At 40.2% G+C, this 18,161-nt stretch overlaps 1 protein-coding gene across 3 annotated transcripts in view; it reads right to left on the bottom strand.

The window, feature by feature from the left end:
- DMD (dystrophin) overlaps positions 1–18,161 on the bottom strand; it is a gene marked incomplete at both ends in the record, with an annotated part of 2,093,893 nt that overhangs the window by 696,361 nt on the left and 1,379,371 nt on the right. For all 3 annotated transcript variants that reach the window (XM_079728248.1, XM_079728247.1, XM_079728246.1), the window contains one exon: positions 16,535–16,643. In XM_079728248.1, the coding sequence (XP_079584374.1) occupies positions 16,535–16,643 (109 nt within the window). The remainder of the gene's footprint in view (positions 1–16,534; positions 16,644–18,161) is intronic.

Genomic DNA, 18,161 nt, shown 5'->3' on the forward strand with positions numbered 1-18,161 from the left:
TTCCCATTTCCAGCTTTGCTCACTGTAGTCGTGACTTGTTTTAGTTGACTTTCATGTGGCAGTCTGACCCACCTCATCATTCCTTTAGTTCCTCTGCCACTGCCAATTTATTCCTCGAGTGTGCATCTCCTAGTATGGCTTATTACCGTCCTCATCTTTTCTGCCCGCTTAGGTCTGCCCACTCATTCATTTCAATCCACTTGCACCCACTGCCTTTCTCACATTGCCTTTTACTATAATGCCTCAGATTTATCCAGTTGTGAAAAATATACTCCGGTCTAGGGGCATGTTTAAGTGGGACACTGGCTAGTAGAGAGGTCAGCAATGTCCATTTTGATGAGTTCTTAACAAGGCTGTTAACTTCACCCCCTTTTATTTTCAGAGAAATTTCGACATCATCTAGTCCAGGGGCTTTTAGTGCTTCTTAAGCATATAACTCCTTTCAAGTGAAATCTTAAGAAGACCTACCATGTGACGCATAACAAGGAGGAGGGCAGTGGACTGGTTGAAATTGGAGATGGGAGGCAAAGAGAGGTATGGGGACATATCAGAGGGGCATCTGTGACTTTGAGGGCAGAAGGGGGGGTCTCTAGAAGATGATGATGAATCCTAGGTTTCTGGTTTGTGTGCTTGGTTGGATGAAGTCCAAGGCAATGTTCAATTATTTCATGCCAAAGTAAACAGTGGGGTCCACTTGTTCACCGCAGCAACCGAATAAGGAAAAGACTACGCAATATTTTTGGAAAGTCAGTTCTGAACACACACGCACAGAGTTTATCAAGAAGATTGTGGTATTCTTTAAGAGGAGATTAAATGAAGCACTGTTTAAAGAGATTTCTTTAATTGATTTCCAACTGTAGCAGGGCATTAGACCTAGAGTGCCTTGTGGTCTTCTCTCAGACCTACTTTTTATAATTCTGCCACTGTACTGGTTGTTTGACCTTGGGCTGACAGATACAGAACTGGGAGAATAAATAAACCTAAACAGTAACACTGTGGGAGAATCAGGTTTATCATCTCAATGCTTTTCTTTTTTCATTCCCATGGCCCTATCTTCCAGGGGAGAAAAAGAGAAAAGAAAAGAAAAGAGGAAAGAGAAGAGAAGAGAAGAGAAGAGAAGAAATTATTATATATTTCTTTTTACTGGAATCACTTCAATATCTATAAGGTTAGTACTAAGCATCAAGGGTGCTGCTATTTAAGACCTAAGTCCACCCACATAGCTTTAATATAAGATTTGGATGTCATGTAAGAGAAGAAAAAAGGGGGAAGCAGGACTATTGCTATTGAATTGCACTTGGAAAATATATTACAAAAGTATGAACACTATAGTAGAGTTGATTCTACAGTCTATGGAGTCCATTGCATCACCTGTACATTTCACATAAAGATTTAAAGACAGATATGAAGTTTAGGGAGATACAGGGCCATGCTGTGCCTACTTAGCAGCTGATTGTCTTTGGGATAACAACTCTCTGTAAGCTTTACTTTCCTCCTATGGTAAAAAAGGGAATTAATGTGGAACCTATCTTATAAGGCTGTTGTAAGATTAAATGGAACAATCCACAAGGAATATTTACCAAAATGCCTGGTACAGAGCAAGGCATTAATGCATGTTGGCTCCTCTAAGATAAATATTAGGTGTGTTTGGGTCAATGCAAAAGCCAGGGGGAATAATCGAAATGAAAACAGGCATTATTTTTGAACGAAGCTCTGATATACCTAGGTATTACTGGAATAGAACCAGACTGTGAGATCTTGGAGACCCTCTAACAGAGTTAAACATGAAGTGACAATGTTGTTTTCCCTGATTTATATCAGACCTTTGTTGTAAAGCATATTTTCCTCAATATGCTCAATATGAAGCATTTATTCACCCAGATAATAGATACAAATCCATGCATTCAACTCTTCCTTGGAGTCAGAGATCAAGATGGAAATCCCCAGAATCACAGAGATTTGTGTCTGTAAACTTGCTTATTATATTCACATTCAAGGAGGTTAGAAAGGATAGTGTCAGCTTTTTAACCAGAATCTTTTCATTACTTCTCCCTGTTGGGATTGCAGCACATGCTGTGAATGACCTCCAGAGATCCTCAAGCTGTATGCAGAGAGCAAATTGAATCTGAAAGCTTTATTAGACAAGTTTGTCTTTCAGCTGCTGGGAGTGGATGTCAGCCATATAGGAAAACATAAAATTTCTTGTGAAACTGGGTCCTTTCTTGAAAATAAATCTCAAATCAAAGTGCACGAATCAGTTCTGAGTTATGTCCTTATTTGTTAAACATGAAGTGCAGGTTCAAAAGAAAGAGGCACATTTTACCTTAAACAAATAAGAATCATTAAGAAAAATAATAGGGCTCCTATTTCGGGCTCGCTGGACTTAGCAAAAATGCTTATCACCAAATCATAGGGTTAAAAAATATATTAATATAGCATGGGAAACTATACTCAATATTTTGTAATAACCTATAAGGGAAAAGAAACTGAGAATATATATATTCATATATATATATATATCTGAATCGCTGTGCCGTATACCTGAAAATAACACGATATTGTAAATCAACTATACTTCAATAAAAAATACTAATAATCAAGGAAACAGCATTCTTATTCATTTCAACATGAGAAGGAAAACTACCTCCTCCACTTAGAATCCACAGTAAACACAGGAAGTTTATTTATATCTTTTATCCATAAATTTCTTCAAGAAGAAAGAACAGTCCTGGGAAACTGAAGTGACATGGGAGATTGATTATTTTACTTTATTTTAATTAATTAATTTATTTTAAAAATAAATTTATTTATTTTTGGTTGCATTGGGTCTTTGTTGCTGCGCAGGCTTTCTCTAGTTGCGGCGAGTGGAGGCTACTGATTATTTTATTTTAATGGTGTCTCCCACTTTTCTAGTTTCATGCTATTTAGCTTCTGCTTTTTAATGTGGGACAACAATTTTTTTGAAGTTGTGATAATTATCTCAGAAGCAAGAAATGAAGGTATTATAATTCTGACTTTTTTTCCTATGGTAGGTTATCATTCAATTTAGGCACTGGTATAGTTAGTGCTGTTAGCAATTTTGCATAAATATTAGAATAGCTACATTGAATGTCTGTTTAACGAACTCATCATAGGCTGGCAAGTACTTTGGAAAATGAGATGAAAACATATTTTCTTTAAAATGTTGAAGATGAGAGAAGAAATAAATATAAATTTTAAGAGGAACATAGCATGTTAGACTATAGAGGTTCTCAAATTATATATCAAGACACAGTCAAGAATGAGAGTTAAGGAATGAGATGGGGGTGAGATTTAGGCTGCAAGATTTGCATCAAAGCCACAGCACATCCCTGTTTGATCAATACAGCAGTCTTAAAAAAATTTGGATTTACCACTGAGAATGTGTGGATAGGCGTACCTGTCAGCTATGTCTAAGCAGAAAAATAAAAGTTGAGATATATAAGAATATTGATGAGCACTGAGATCAAACTCAGGAGATGTGGGCTTGAGTCCAGACTCTCCTATTAAACAGCTGGACAACCATATAAACACTTAATCTCTCTCGTATTATAATTACATGGGAGGTCGACTTTATTTGATCCAACTCTAAAATAAATGTACTGTTTATCTGGTCAAAATATATGAGGTTTAACATTTACCACAAGCTAGTCATTGAATAAAAGCTGCATACACAAAAGGGCATACTTTGATAAATAAGATATAAAATAGGATCCTTTTGGAACTTACAGTCTATTACCAAATGAAAGTTAAATAATTACACAAATCATTAATCAAAATAATGGTAAGGATATGAAAAAGAAAAGGTATACTTTCAGATTGTATAATAGGCGCTCAAGGAAGGACCCTGTGCAGCTGAGATCTAAAGGATGAATGAGAGGAGAGATCATCCAGGTGAGAGCAGTAGATGTGGAAACCCTGAGCCCAGGAAGAAGCAGACATGCTAAAGGAACTGAAGAAAGCCAGAAGGGCTGGACTTTGAAGAAAAAGGTGGACAGTGGAACAAGAAGGGCAGGTAGGGGTACCATCGTGTAAGACCTTGTGGGCTATGTTAATGATTTGGAGATTTATTCTAAAAGCAGTGGGGCACCATTACAGGATTATAATAGAATGAGGTTTACATTTTGCATGATTATTCTTTATGGAGTATGTTTATATGGGGAATGGATTAGAGGGAGGTGAATGAAATCAGGAGGCAAACACCCAGGTAAAATATGATGGTGGCCGAAGGGATGGAGATGGATATAATAAAATAACTTGAAAGATATTTAAGTAATAAAATCAGTGGGATTCGGTGGTTGATTATACGAGGAAAGTGAGGTAGAAGGAGGTCTCCATCCAGGATCACTTATTGGTACTGGCTTATGTGGATGGTGTTGCTATTTCCTGAGATAGGAGAAGAGGGAGGAGGAAATTCACTAGCTCAGTTTTGCATGTGGTGCATTTGAAGAGTCTGGGGGACACCCAAGTGCAGACATTGAGTGAGTTCTTGGATGCATGGGTTCTCTTGAATTCATGCTGATCAGCATATTTCATCCCCCTACCACTCTATGCAAGTTTGCTAAATCTAAGGGTGATCCTCAGGCTTCTTCTTGCTAGACTTATAGGCAACATTTGATACAGTTTATCAGTTCCTTCCTCTTAATTCATTTCCTTCACTTGGCTTCTAGGTTTCTCTGTCCTGGTTTTCCTCCTACTTCAGAACATATTACTATAATCCCTATTTCTTACCACTAAAGTCCTCCAGGGATCAATCTTTGTATATCTTCTCTTTTCTATCTATAGTTACTGTTTGGCTTTAATTAGCACAATCTCATGGCTCAGCTCTGTGCTAACAATTGCATATTTACATCTCCAGGTTGGATCTCTCTCCTAACCTCCAGGTCATACGTCCCTCTACTTACACTACACCTCCATTTGGTTAACTCGTAGGCAAATGTAACTTAGTTTGTACAAATCAGAGATTTTTATGTTGCCTCCCACCATCCTGTACTTCCTACCACTTTCCCCAATTCCGTAAATGACAACATCAGCCTTACAGTTTGCTCAGGTGAAAAACCTCATCACATTTTCTCATTCCCCATATCAAATCTGTCAGCACATCCTGTTGGCTCTAGCTTTAAGACACACCCTGAATCTGTCCACCTCTCATCACTTCCACTGTCCCTACTCTAGATGAAACTATCCTCATTTCTCACCTAAATTATTGCATTAATCCCCTACCTAGTCTTCTCTTGCTTCCACCTTCCTCTTCTCCCTGCAGTTTATTCTTAACACATCCAGAAAGTTTTTGCCGAAACATATGTCAGACCATCTCACTGCTGGGCTCGAAAGACTCTCTTACGTCTTCATCTTACACAAAGTCAAAGTCATCGCCATGGCCTCTAAAGCTCTCCCTGATGTAATCTCATCTCTTAACTGTTCTCCCCTTCACTCACTGTGCTCCAGCCCCACTGGAAATTCTTCCAATTCTAGTCATCCTCCCGTGTCATGGCCTTTGTTAGAATGCCGTTCCTGGAATGCTGCAGCCTAGAAGGTTCTTCCCCTAGACATCCACTTAGCTCACATTCTGAGCACATTCCGGTCTTCACATAAATTTCACCTTTTTAATGAAGTCTCTGTAAGTTCCACCGTTATACTTCATACTCATACTCCCTACACTCTTCCCTGTTTTATTTCCCTTTGCAGTATTACCTCATAACATGCAAATATATAGTATGTACTTATTTTCTTTATTGTCTATTCCCAAAAAAACATTAGCTCCACGAGGACAGGAATATTTATCTGGTTTTTTTCCACTGCTGTAATTTCTGAATTAGTATATAGATCTAGAACTCAAAAGAGAGGTGTAGATCTAAAGTAACAATGTGGGAAACTTCAGTATATGGTTGGTACTTGAAACCATGCAAGTGGATGAGATTACTCAAGAGATTAAAGAATGTGAAAAAAAAAAGCATGCCTACCTTACTTTAAACATTTGAAATCCAAAGACAGAAGGTTGAGCCAGCCAGGAAGCTGAGAAAGAGCGGCCAGGGAGGTGAGAGGAAAAAGAGGGTGGTGTTACGTATGTGAGGGAATAGAAGAAATGTTTCAAACTAGGAAGGGCCAACTGCATTAAATGCTGCTAAGAGATTAAGAAAGATGAGGATTGAAATGGTATTTTAACATAGAGGTCATTTCTGGCCTTAGGATACTTTCAGTGGACTGACGGAGGGACACACCTGAAACCGAGTCCCCCTGAAACCGAGTTCCTCTACCGAGTTTATGATTAACTTTTCTATCCAAAACTGTAATCCCTTTCTTGTCCCACCCCTGTTCTCCTCAGGATTGAGGAGCAGCAAAGAAAAGGGCGGACTGAAACCAAGCAGGACCCGGCGAAGCCTTCCCAGGTACAAAAGCCTCTCTGTGTCCTCTGCTGCCTGTTTGCAGAAAAAATGCTTTAGTCTCCTAGGCCTTCCCAAGTTGCAAAGAGCAGATGCAAGCAGTTGATGATTAAAAAAAAATGTACCAAAATGTTTATTGCAGCTCTATTTACAATAGCCCAGAGATGGAAACAACCTAAGTGTCCATCATCGGATGAATGGATAAAGAAGATGTGGCACACATATACAATGGAATATTACTCAGCCATAAAAAGGAATGAAATTGAGTTATTTGTGGTGAGGTGGATGGACCTAGAATCTGTCATACAGAGTGAAGTAAGTCAGAAAGAGAAAAACAAATACCGTACGCTAACACATGTATATGGAATCTAAAAAAAATGGTTCTGAAGAACCTAGGGGCAGGACAGGAATAAAGACGCAGACGTAGAGAATGGACTTGAGGACGTGGGGATTGGGAAGGGTAAGCTGGGACGAAGTGAGAGAGTGGCATGGACATATATACACTACCAAACGTAAAATAGATAGCTAGCGGGAAGCAGCCGCATAGCACAGGGAGATCAGCTCGGTGCTTTGTGACCACCTAGAGGGGTGGGATAGGGAGGGTGGGAGGGAGGGAGACGCAAGAGGGAAGAGATATGGGAACGTATGTATATGTATAACTGATTCACTCTGTTATAAAGCAGAAACTAACACACCATTGTAAAGCAATTATACTCTGATAAAGATGTAAAAAAAAAAACAACAATAGAGTCACAGGACTCCTAGTTCCTCCTGAAGGAACATACATAACAATGTGATGCATATCTTTGAGTTGTTCTGCAGAAACTAAGACCCCTGCCGGTGGAGGATGGTGACTACATGGTGACTCCATGCTGCCCACAAGCATGTAGACCCCGGACTGGTTGGAACTAGAAAGTTGATGACTGAGATTCTCAAAACATCACCTTGTTACCTCACCACCAACCAATCAGAAGAAGGTCCATGAGTTGATGAGGCATATGACGCTATTCCTCTAACAGTGTGTTTAAAAACCCTTGCCTAAAAGCCATCAGGGAGTTTGGGTCTTTTGAGCATTGCTTGGCACCCTGCAATAAACACTGTACGTTCCTTCACCACAACCCAGTGTCAGTAGACTGGCTTTGGGGCATGTTGGCCGAGTGGACCCAAGTTCGGTTGGTAACACAGCCAAGCTGCAGTGGGGGGAAAAACAGAGGGAGGAATGTGGATGACTCTTTCTAAAGGAGTGGCCATGAATGAGAGGAGAGAGATTTCGCAGTACCTGGAGGAGTATGTATGGTTGAAGTAGAATAGTTCTAGGATGAGGAAGACATGAGTATGTATAAATGCTGATGATAAAATCATGTGAGTCAATTTAAAGATACTTTGTATCACAAAGAAAACCTTTTTTGGAAGTTCCAATACAGAAGGACATGACTGGCTAAGCTAAAATGCGGCCAAGAAAAAAATACCAGGTCCTGAAATAGTTGTCACATTTAGTACGAGCCAGTAGAACATTACTGCAGGCAGAACGATAGCATCTTATAAAGGTAGGAAAAGGGTATGCAGACTTTGTGATGTGACTGAGTCATGAGTAGAATGGTAATTATGGAACTGGGTCCAATTCTGAAGCCCACAACAGAGAAAAGTATGGAAAACACACCTGGGAGGTTAGAAGCGGGGGCACAGAGATGTTTAAACACTGGAGAAACAGGGATGTTTTAAACATTTGAGACAGTTTTTTTATTCATAGGCCATGGGCACTCACCTGATCTGTGCCAGAAAAGGAAAGTTTGAAGGGAGATTAAGTAACAGACTTCAAAGAATGTCTAAATGTACTTTTCCTACTCAAAAAGTAATTTAGACAGTAACTGGAACTTGGGTTAGGCAGTTGAAAGATGGTTTTAAGTATATCAGCAGTGGTGGAACGCCACCTACTCTTGATTTTTAAAAGGAGTATGCAGTTAACCTCAAGATTGCTTCTGAGAGAGAGAAAGAGCTTTTCGTGAAGATAGTGGAGGAGAATGAATGACCTCTCAAAGGCCTTTCAGATCACAATCTTAGAATCTACAATTTAAGTGCAAACTGCTACAATTTCCTTTTGGAATTTTCTTTCTTTGAGGGTTAAGTTATATTCAATTTCAAAATGATTAAGTGAAATTTTGGAAAATATTAGGAATATGTGGAGAAGCCTTACTTTTGTGAGCTGTGGGGTACCTATTCTCATCAATATGTTTAAACAGTTCTAATTTCTCCTTGATAAGAGCTTGAGAAGAAATTCAACATTATGGTATATTCTATAGTGATTTCCAGCAAAGGTCCTTTTTTAGAAGGAGTTAAATAATATAAGAAGGCTAAGGTAATTTTACTGTAATAAACCCTTTACTTCTGTTAAAATGCAGGGTATGGGTAATTGAAAAATCTCCAATGATCAGAATACTTTATTCAACCACTGATGTTATTCTCCTCCTACACACACACACACACACACACACACACACACACACACACACACACTGAAACTTCCAGGAATGCTTCCAATAAGCATTAGAAATGATGGATTGGAGCTTCTCTTCCTTTGCCAGTTCAGACCCCAAAGCTCAGCCCTAAACGGAGATGGTAACCAAGTAATAAAACTGCCAAAAGGTTAAGAGAGGAAGAACAAAGGGAACTTCATCATCACAAAATGGATATTAACATCTAAATACTCTAGTTTTCACAGTCTATCACTTTCTTGGATATTAACAATGACACCACTGTTACATCCTCCCAGTGAACCAGGGAACATTGTTGAAGAACCTGGCCTGAGACCAAAGACTCCCATGGCCTACATCCAAAGACTTCCTTCTGATCAGTGTGACCAATACTGGGGCCTCCCCAGCCAGGGTTTACTGCTGTCAATTTCCTTTGTATAGTGTACCATATCTCATTATATTTCAAGCACCCTCACCTCATTGATGTATACAAATATGAGTTAGTTAATTAATTAATTACTTAGTTCATTGCTGCCAAGAGCTGGAGGCTCTCTGTAGTTCCTCAGGGCTTTGAACTCTCTTGGGGAGGGTCAAAAATTCATTTCTTATCCTGTTGTCATAATTGATTAGGGGACCTCACTTTCCGATATAAAATCTTACGCCTAGTGTCCTAGACTTTCAGGAAGTTTTAAGGTTTAGAGGTTTTAATTATAAAACCAATGATGGTATAGCCTTGTTCTAGGTGTTTTCAGTAAAGTAGTCAGCTGTTAACGAGACAGAGAAAGACTTGGCTGAAACTGATATGCCTTATTCTAAGGGTTCAGCTGAAGCAGAATTAACAGTTGGAAACCTAGCCAAAACAGGAAGGGGTAGGGGTGACACTCCTCCTCGTGTTTCTGAGAAGGGTGGGGACCCAAAGGAGGAGTAAGAATGTGAGAACTAATTGACAGCTTCCTTCCTTCTTCTCTCATGACCATGACAGATAAACGAAGGTCATTTTCACAATAAATGAATTGTTTTCTCACAATTTAAATCAAACAAATAAATACTATGCCAAGATTATATTTAAGCTCCAATTAACCTCATGTTTTTCTCAAATTGCCTAGATATTTAAAGTATTACTGAAATAGCCTTGGGATGCTTTATTCAACTCTAGAGAGGCAAGTGAAGTTTGACTAATAAATGTATAAATAATGTTATATGTGTTTGGTATTTAAGTATAGCCTTCAAAAATTCAGATGGAGATAAATAAATCACTGCTTGAGATGTAGTGTTCCGATTAACAGCATATGCTTTGGCATCACAGAGATGAATCTTTGAATACCCACTCTGCCACTTACTAGCTTTGTAACTTTGGACACATTTTTACTCTTTCTGTCCCTTGGTCTTCTCATCTACAAAATGGGAATCACAACAAAACTCATTTAAAAGGTAAAACCATGGCAGTAATTCTAAGACCTTTTGTATTAATTTAGGTTCACCCAGAAGTAGGCTCTAAGACAAGGATTTAATTACAAGTAGTTTAATTGGTAGATGATACCAGAAAGCTGTGGTGGAAGAGTAAGGAGATAAATAGGAATGGGAAGGAGGTCTCTACAGGGCATGCTAATAAACAGGTTATCACTGTGGTCAACTGTGGTTCAACCCCCTGGAGATGTCTGGTGTGAACCATGCCCTGGAGTTGTCCTACCCAAGGAATAAAGAGGGCACAGTATTTATGCATCAACTTCTATCCATCAGTGGGTGAGTACTGTTCTAGGGATGCCTCCTTCCCAGCACTTCCAACCTGCTCTGCAAGTGGGTGAGCTGCTCCTATGGCAAGAGAAAGTGCCTGGGCAGAGTCCCAGGTGCTTGCATTTAGAAGCCTCAGGGTTTACAAGAAGGACTAGTGCTGAGGGGATATGGGTAGGCCATGAAGGGCCAAATTTTTTCCCACCTGCCCCCTTCTGGTTTCTGTAAATAAAGTGGTATTGGAACCCAGCCATGCCTGTTTATTTACATATTGTCTATGGTTTGGCTGCTTTTAGTATACACTGACAAAGTTGATCCCATGACCCACAAAGCTGAAAATATTTACTATCTGGCTCTTTACAAAAAGAGTGTGTTGATCCCTTATCTAGTTGGCAGCACAACTGAGATTAGAATTTAGGCTTCTTGACCTCCAGTGCAGCATTTTCCTAATTACACTTGAGACTTGCTCTCTCCAAAATTAATTACAGGAAGAGATGGTTTTACCAGTGTTTAATCAATTAGAAACCTCTATTAACTGGCACTTCTATGTGTCTATTTATACAATGGTCATTCATTTCACAGTTATTACACTGGGAAACCTGAAGAACTCCAATATCCCGATTCGGAGTCTTCACATGAAGCATGTTCTATATGCAATTTCTTTCGGAAATGCTAAATCGGGTATTGTGGTATGTGAATGTTCCCAGACCCAGCAGCTTGTGGATAAGAAAGGATTCACATTGACATTTACAACCAGATTTGTTGGCTCTTTGCCTCCATCTGCCAAGCAGGCCTTCAGTCTGATTCAAAGTCCTGCCTACCTAAACGTTTATGAGAGTCTCCAGGGGAGCTTTGTATAAGCATGGCTATTCTCCCCACAGGTCTCTAAGCTGCTCTCCTAGGCAAATACTGCCTAGGCCTGCTGTACATCTACTTGAACTCCCAAGCTACAAAGTCCTGGGGCAGGTGGTCCTGAAATAACGTGGAGGTCCCTTTGGCATCCACAGCACTGGCTCTCACTCAGGTTCCACACTAGGTTGCTGGCAGGAAGCAGGGATGAACTCCTTCCCCACTCACCATAGGCCTATGGCAGTAGTTCTTAAAGTGCAGTCCCAGGACCAGCAGCATCAGCACCACCTGGGGACCTTTTATAGATGCAAATTCTCAAGCGTCACCCCAGATCTACTGAATCAGGAACTTTGGAAATGAAACCCCACAATCTGTGCTTTAATAAAAAATGGGTGATTTTGATGATGGTAAAGTTTGAGAGTCACTGACATAGGACACTGCATATAGAACAACACTTTGATCTCTGCTTTTCCCCTTTTTCTTCAATGTAGTGGTTTGGGTGTTAAGATGCCCACAATAAAGCCTCCCATCCCTGTATGCCCATCCCTTTGTGGTGACATTGCAGCTCCTCCCTTCAAAAGGGGAGATCTATTTCTCTGCCCCTTGAATGTGGGCTGGACTGAAAACTTGCCTCGACCAATAGAATGTAGCAGAAGTGATGTATGAATTACAGAGTCTAGGCATCAAGACATCTTGTAGCTTTCACCCTCATCCTCTTGAAACAATGCCCTGAGAATGCCATATAATGAAGCCCAGTCCAGCCTATTGGAGGATGATAGGCTTTGTGAAGTACCAAGGTTCTCCAGCCAACAGCCAGCTGTCAGATATTTGAGAGAATCCATCTAGCTCCTGTTGAGTTGCCAGATAACTGCATGTACATGAATGACCCCTAGCAAAACCTTCAGAATACCTATAAGTTAATCACAGCCCAACTGCAGACCCACAAAATCATAAGCAAGTAATAACACTTGTTTTAAGCCATTACATTTGGGGTGTTTTTATGCAGTGATAGAAAACTGATACACTTAGGTATCTAAGCAACAACTGCAAAAAGTTTTTTTCCAGCATGCCTATTTGTCCTGCTAATTGAAATAATTTATACAACTCAGGCAGAACCACCTCATCACATGACATAATGTAAGTAAGCAGTCATAAAGGAGCTTGGTTTAGTATTTTTAAAAAGGCCCCTTGGGCCTCAGTTTCCACACATACAGAAGAAATATATTCAACTAGATACTTTCAATGATTATTCTAGGTTCAGAGTTCTATGGTTCTAAGAAATTCAAATAGAATAAACTGATTTTTTCTACTCCTTAAGTGAAAAAGACAGAGAAACATATTTCACTTTTACTCCCCATACATCTAAGACTGAGTTAAATAACATTAATTGTTGGCTAGCTGCCTTCATATCTAGAATTTCTATTAGCTTCTTGGACAGAGAGATAGTACAAGGCACAGCAAAACAAAACAAAACAAAACACAGGCTTTGGAGCCTGACACACTTGGATTATAATCCTGGCTCTGTTTCCTCCCAGCTGTGTAGCCTTCATCTAACTATTTTCCCTCCAAGCCTTGAGATCCTTACCTTAAAAATACTGTGTATAACCATATATACTTGGCAATTATTTTGAGGATAAAGACGTATATGTAAAAGCAGCTCACACAACAGTAGGAGTGCAACGGAAAAAACTTACTACAATGAATGATAAGTTATATTGTATTACAATATAGTGTATGAAATAATAATCATATATCAGAGCTGTATTACAAATTATATTTTCCCTTTTTATATGTATTTATTTCAGATTATATTCCTGACTTCCAGAAAGTTAAACATTCTTAATTCAATTCTGATGTTTAAACCACCATGTTAAAGAAAAAAAGAATGCTTGATTTTATAAGCAGCTTTTGGCAGGAAAGAGCGCTTTGCGGGAAAGAGTTCTCTGCAGGAGGTGCCTTGTGTCTTGTCACTAACTTTAAACCAGGCACCGTCTGGTTTACTGCTCTACTCACCTCTGGCCCTAGCACACCTTCCAAATCTTTTGATCACACACTACCTTGCCTAACCTGTTTGTTCTCTCCATAGATCAAAGAAGTAGAAATGAAGAATAAGTAATTAACAGATGACCAGATCTCTTCCCTAGCTTCCCTTTCAGCAATCTCATGAACAAACTGTGTGAACAAGATAACATCTAAAGAAAGATCACAAGAAGTCGACAAGCCTGCATGCAGTGGAGGATGGCAATGATTCTGACCCCCATCCCAATTATTAACTGAGATTACTTCCCCTTTTCCCTTTAAAACTTTCATGGCCGAGCAGAATCTTCGGAGTTGCTTTTTGGGGACATGAGTCCACCTTCTCCCCAGATTACTGGCTTTCTGATTAAAAGCAACTTTCCTCTCCACCAACAACTGCCTTTCAGGTATTGATTTTCAAGTGGCGAGCAACCGGACCTGAATTTAGTAACATTTTGGTGCCCAGCTCTGGACCTGACTCACTTGTATTTAACATTTGTGCATTTAACATTTTTACTTTATGCCCAGCTCTGTGTCAGTTTGCTATAAGGAATGAAAGGCCTTGCTTTTGAGAAAGTTCCTCTTTCCCTCAGTTCTCCTCCAGCTCTGGCCCCAACTCCACCAGCTATCACCAGTGGCTTGGAGCTGAGGGCATTCTCAGACTCTCCCTACTGGTGGCAATGTGGAGGAAGTGGGGGAAGGGAAGGAGTAGTAAGGCAGATGAGACTCTCAGACAGGGAGAAGGAAGTAGGGGAGGAGAGATGAAAGATGTAGTTTCCCTCTGCTTTGGCCATGTGTCCCCTCTCCCTCTGCTCTGGCCTCACTGGTCTCCTTGCTATTCCCGCATCTTCCTCCACTTCAAGGCCTTTGCTCTGGTTGTTCTCTCTCTGCCTGGAACAGTCTCCCCTTGATATATACATCCAGGCTTACTTCCTGACTTCCATCAACTTTCTCATGTTCTTAAGCATTCTCTTAATAGAAAAGCTTCACTGACCCAACTACAGACAATCATGTCTTCATTCCCACTCACTTTTCCTCTTATCCTGCTTTCTTATTCTCCATAACTGTGCTTCTCAAACTTCAGTGTGCAAACGAATCACCTAGGGATCTTATTAAAATGCAGATTCTGATGCACTGGGTCTGAGGTGAGGCCTGAGATTCTGCACTTCTAATAAGTGTCCATTTGATATCAATCTGTGGACTATATAACTCTGAACAGTATCGAGATAGTATCTGTTTTCTTCTTTATTAGCTCATCATCTTTCTCTTCCAATCAGAGTACAGTTGACCCTTGATCAACACTGAGGTTAGCGCTGCCGACTTACTGCAGTCAAAAATCCATGGATAACTTACAGTCTGCTCTCTGTATCCATGTCCACATGCACAGATTCAACCAACTGTGGATCATGTAGTGCTGTAGGACTTACTATTGAAAAAATTCTGCACATAAGTGGACCCACACAGTTCAAACCCATGTTGTTCAAGGGTCAACTATGTGTGTTTCATAAAGGGAGGGACCTTAACTTATTCTATGCTGCATCCTCAGCACCTAGTATGATGTTCAATACATAGAAGTTACTCAATAAATATTTATTAAATGGACGGATTAAATATGTTTCTGGAAACTGAAACTGGAACTTTGAATCTATTCTGCATTAGAAATATTATTGTCACATCTAGGTACTTCACAGGTTAAACAGATTTCTGTGCCCTGCCTTTGGAACCTTCCAACCATGTGATAGTAGCTTAAATAGGGGCATAAACCCATAATTATGTTCAGAGTTCAACAAACTTACAAACAAATCATCGGAACCCAATCTCGTTACAGAGTTAGAGAGTCTGAGGCTGAACATACAGGAGAAAGCTAGAGAACAAATACCAATAAATGATTATATAGGGACAAACTATGCATATGTGCTGAGGGAACCAAAAATTACAGGTTGTAAAAAGAAATAAACCTGATATAATTAGTTGAATATAAACCCTGATATAGCAATTGTGGTGTCCCAGATTGACAAAAAAAAAAAAAAAAAAAAAAAAGGAAGCAAAAAACAGTAACAGAAAAAAACAACCAAGGATGTTTTTTTAGTTCTGCTTAATTATAGAATTGGTACAGCAGAGAAGTTTTCTGGCTCCTTGTCCATGAGATTCAAAGCCAGGCTTAACATTGCCATGAGATTTTATGCATACCTTCTACTAACAAATGAATAGAAGGTGAAATAACATAGACTGAAAATATGCAATAAAAACAAAAGTTAAGACTATAGCTAAATGAAGAAACATTCCTCTCCCAAGTCTAATTGTGGTAGTCACGGTCCATTTTTCTTTTTCTTAAACTAAAAATGGAAGAGCTCTTAAGATTTCTTTTAAATGGGACAAGGGGGAAGTGCTAGGAGGACTGTGTGTGTTTCTGTGGTTTCAGGAATTTGTGTAGGCATATTTGAAGAAGATTATCTAAAGGATATAGGATTTGTTGAGATAGAATCCTCACATATTTAGTCTTGGAGGCTACTCTGGAGCTCTACCCTGATTCCTTCTTCAGGGACAACACACCCATCCCTGCTACTGGGAGTACTGGTTGTTGATGGTATTCTTTACTTGGAATTGCCTTTGGCCCCAGAAGCATCTTCTAAGATCTCCCTTTCCTCCCAGCGGGCAGCCCCTGGGCAATGACTGCCTAGTTCAGGAATACAAAGGCCAGGCCCTGTCCTGCAATTCAGGACAGCTCTGCAGAGCCAGCCCAGCTCTAAGGGCCCTGTGGAATTGGCTGAGGCCTCTGCTGCAGTCAAATCACCCTTCAGCCTCTTCTGCTGTCGCTGCCATGGACCTTTCTTCATTGTAGGTGCATCTCTGGAGAACACACTCCAATATACTTTTGTCATTCCATACTCTGAATCAGTCTATTTCTAAGGAACCTACTCTAAGACATTTTGCAGAGTAAATAATACAAGTTTATTCCTATTTTCAGAATTACAACACATTTTCCCTTTTACCCAGGGATCATCTCACTGTTGTGCTTTTGAGCAAGTGTTTACAGCCACAGAGAATGTGATCCAGCATACTTACAAGCTCCAGTAGTGGTGAGTCCAGGGGTAGGGCCAGGCCACTTTGTCCTTAGCTCTTGAAGTAAATGGGTTACCACCTTCCACTCTGAGCTCAGATCTTCTAACTTCCTCTTTAATAGAAAAGCACACATGTTATTTATTTGATTAACATCTTGAAGTAACTTAATTCATGAAGTTATTAATTTATTTTGTGAAAACATTACTGTATGTCTACAGTATTTTATTTCTAAAGTAACTTTTCTGGGTGGAATTCCTTTCAAAGGTATTTTAATTATTTTAGCCAACCACACTACAAATTTTTATCAGTTGTTTGCTGCATACAGGCTGTTGCTCCAGATGCAATTTCACTGAAAGGAGGTAGAGCGCAAACATTACTGAAAGCAAAACAAATAAACAAAAAAACAGTATCATCTCAGCAATTGGCTTGACTCTTTTAAAAAGTATCTAATGTGGCTGCATACAAGAATTTTCCAGAGAACATTAAAAATATCTTACTGTCCTCACTCACCCCAGATCAATCCTATTAGCAAGTCTTGGAGAGAGGGGCTGTGGTACACATGGGGATAAGCCTCTCAGAGTCTACTTTAAGGAAGGACTGTTGTCCCAAATGGTGAAGAAGACTTCAGTAGACATCCTTCAGTTGTCAGTCCCTTTAGGGACTGTCTCAGCTGAAGAGATCTGCCTTGCCCCAGGGCATTCCCTTCCCAGGGTAGCCCTCATTCAAGGACTGATCAAGGTGAGAGTATAAAAGCTGAGCCAATTTGGTTCAAAGCAGGACCATTTTGAGGGTCATTATAGCTGCAGAGCTCCCAGTAGAGTCAGCCAAGCCCGTATATGGTCCGTGATGTGTTGGTATATGTTAATAATTGGCTCTCTGGGGGAAAAAACTGATTTTAGTGTTTTCTAATTTCTGTGGTGTAAATACTCCCACTATAGCCAATTTTACCAAGAGAATGTCAAGTAGCTCACAAAATGCCTGAAAATTTGCTAACAGACCCTCATGAGCAGATACAGGCTGCTTCCAGTGCACCTCTGGGTAACCATAAGATTACTTATTGTCAGTAGAGGGCTTCCGTGGTGGCGCAGTGGTTGAGAGTCTGCCTGCCGATGCAGGGGACATGGGTTCATGCCCTGGTCTGGGAGGATCCCACACGCTGCGGAGCTGCTGGGCCCGTGAGCCATGGCCGCTGAGCCTGTACGTCCGGAGCCTGTGCTCCGCAACGAGAGAGGCCATAATAGTGAGAGGCCCGTGTACCGTGAAAAAAAAAAAAAGAATAAGGTTTCTGCACCCATTCTTTCCTTTTCCATTAGCTGGAAGCAGAGGACTCAGAGGTCGTAGGGCAAACTTTCTCAATGGATTGGGGGGAGAGTTTATCCTAATACCCTGGAGCAGTGGTTCGCATACTTTGGGACCGTCAGAATCACCTGGAGGTCTTGTTAAACCACTGATTGCTGGCTCTCAGCCCCAGAGCTCTAGATTGAATAGGTCTTGAGTGAGGCCCAAGAATTTACATTTCTAACAATTGTACAGTTGATGCTGATGCTGATTGTCCAGGACCAAGGCCTAAGGTGTCCATTATAAGTAATGTTACCTAAGCATCTACAATGGACTAGATATGTACCATCCT

The sequence above is a fragment of the Hyperoodon ampullatus genome (genome assembly GCF_949752795.1).
Source record: "Hyperoodon ampullatus genome assembly, chromosome: X".
NCBI classification, from domain to species: domain Eukaryota; kingdom Metazoa; phylum Chordata; class Mammalia; order Artiodactyla; family Ziphiidae; genus Hyperoodon; species Hyperoodon ampullatus.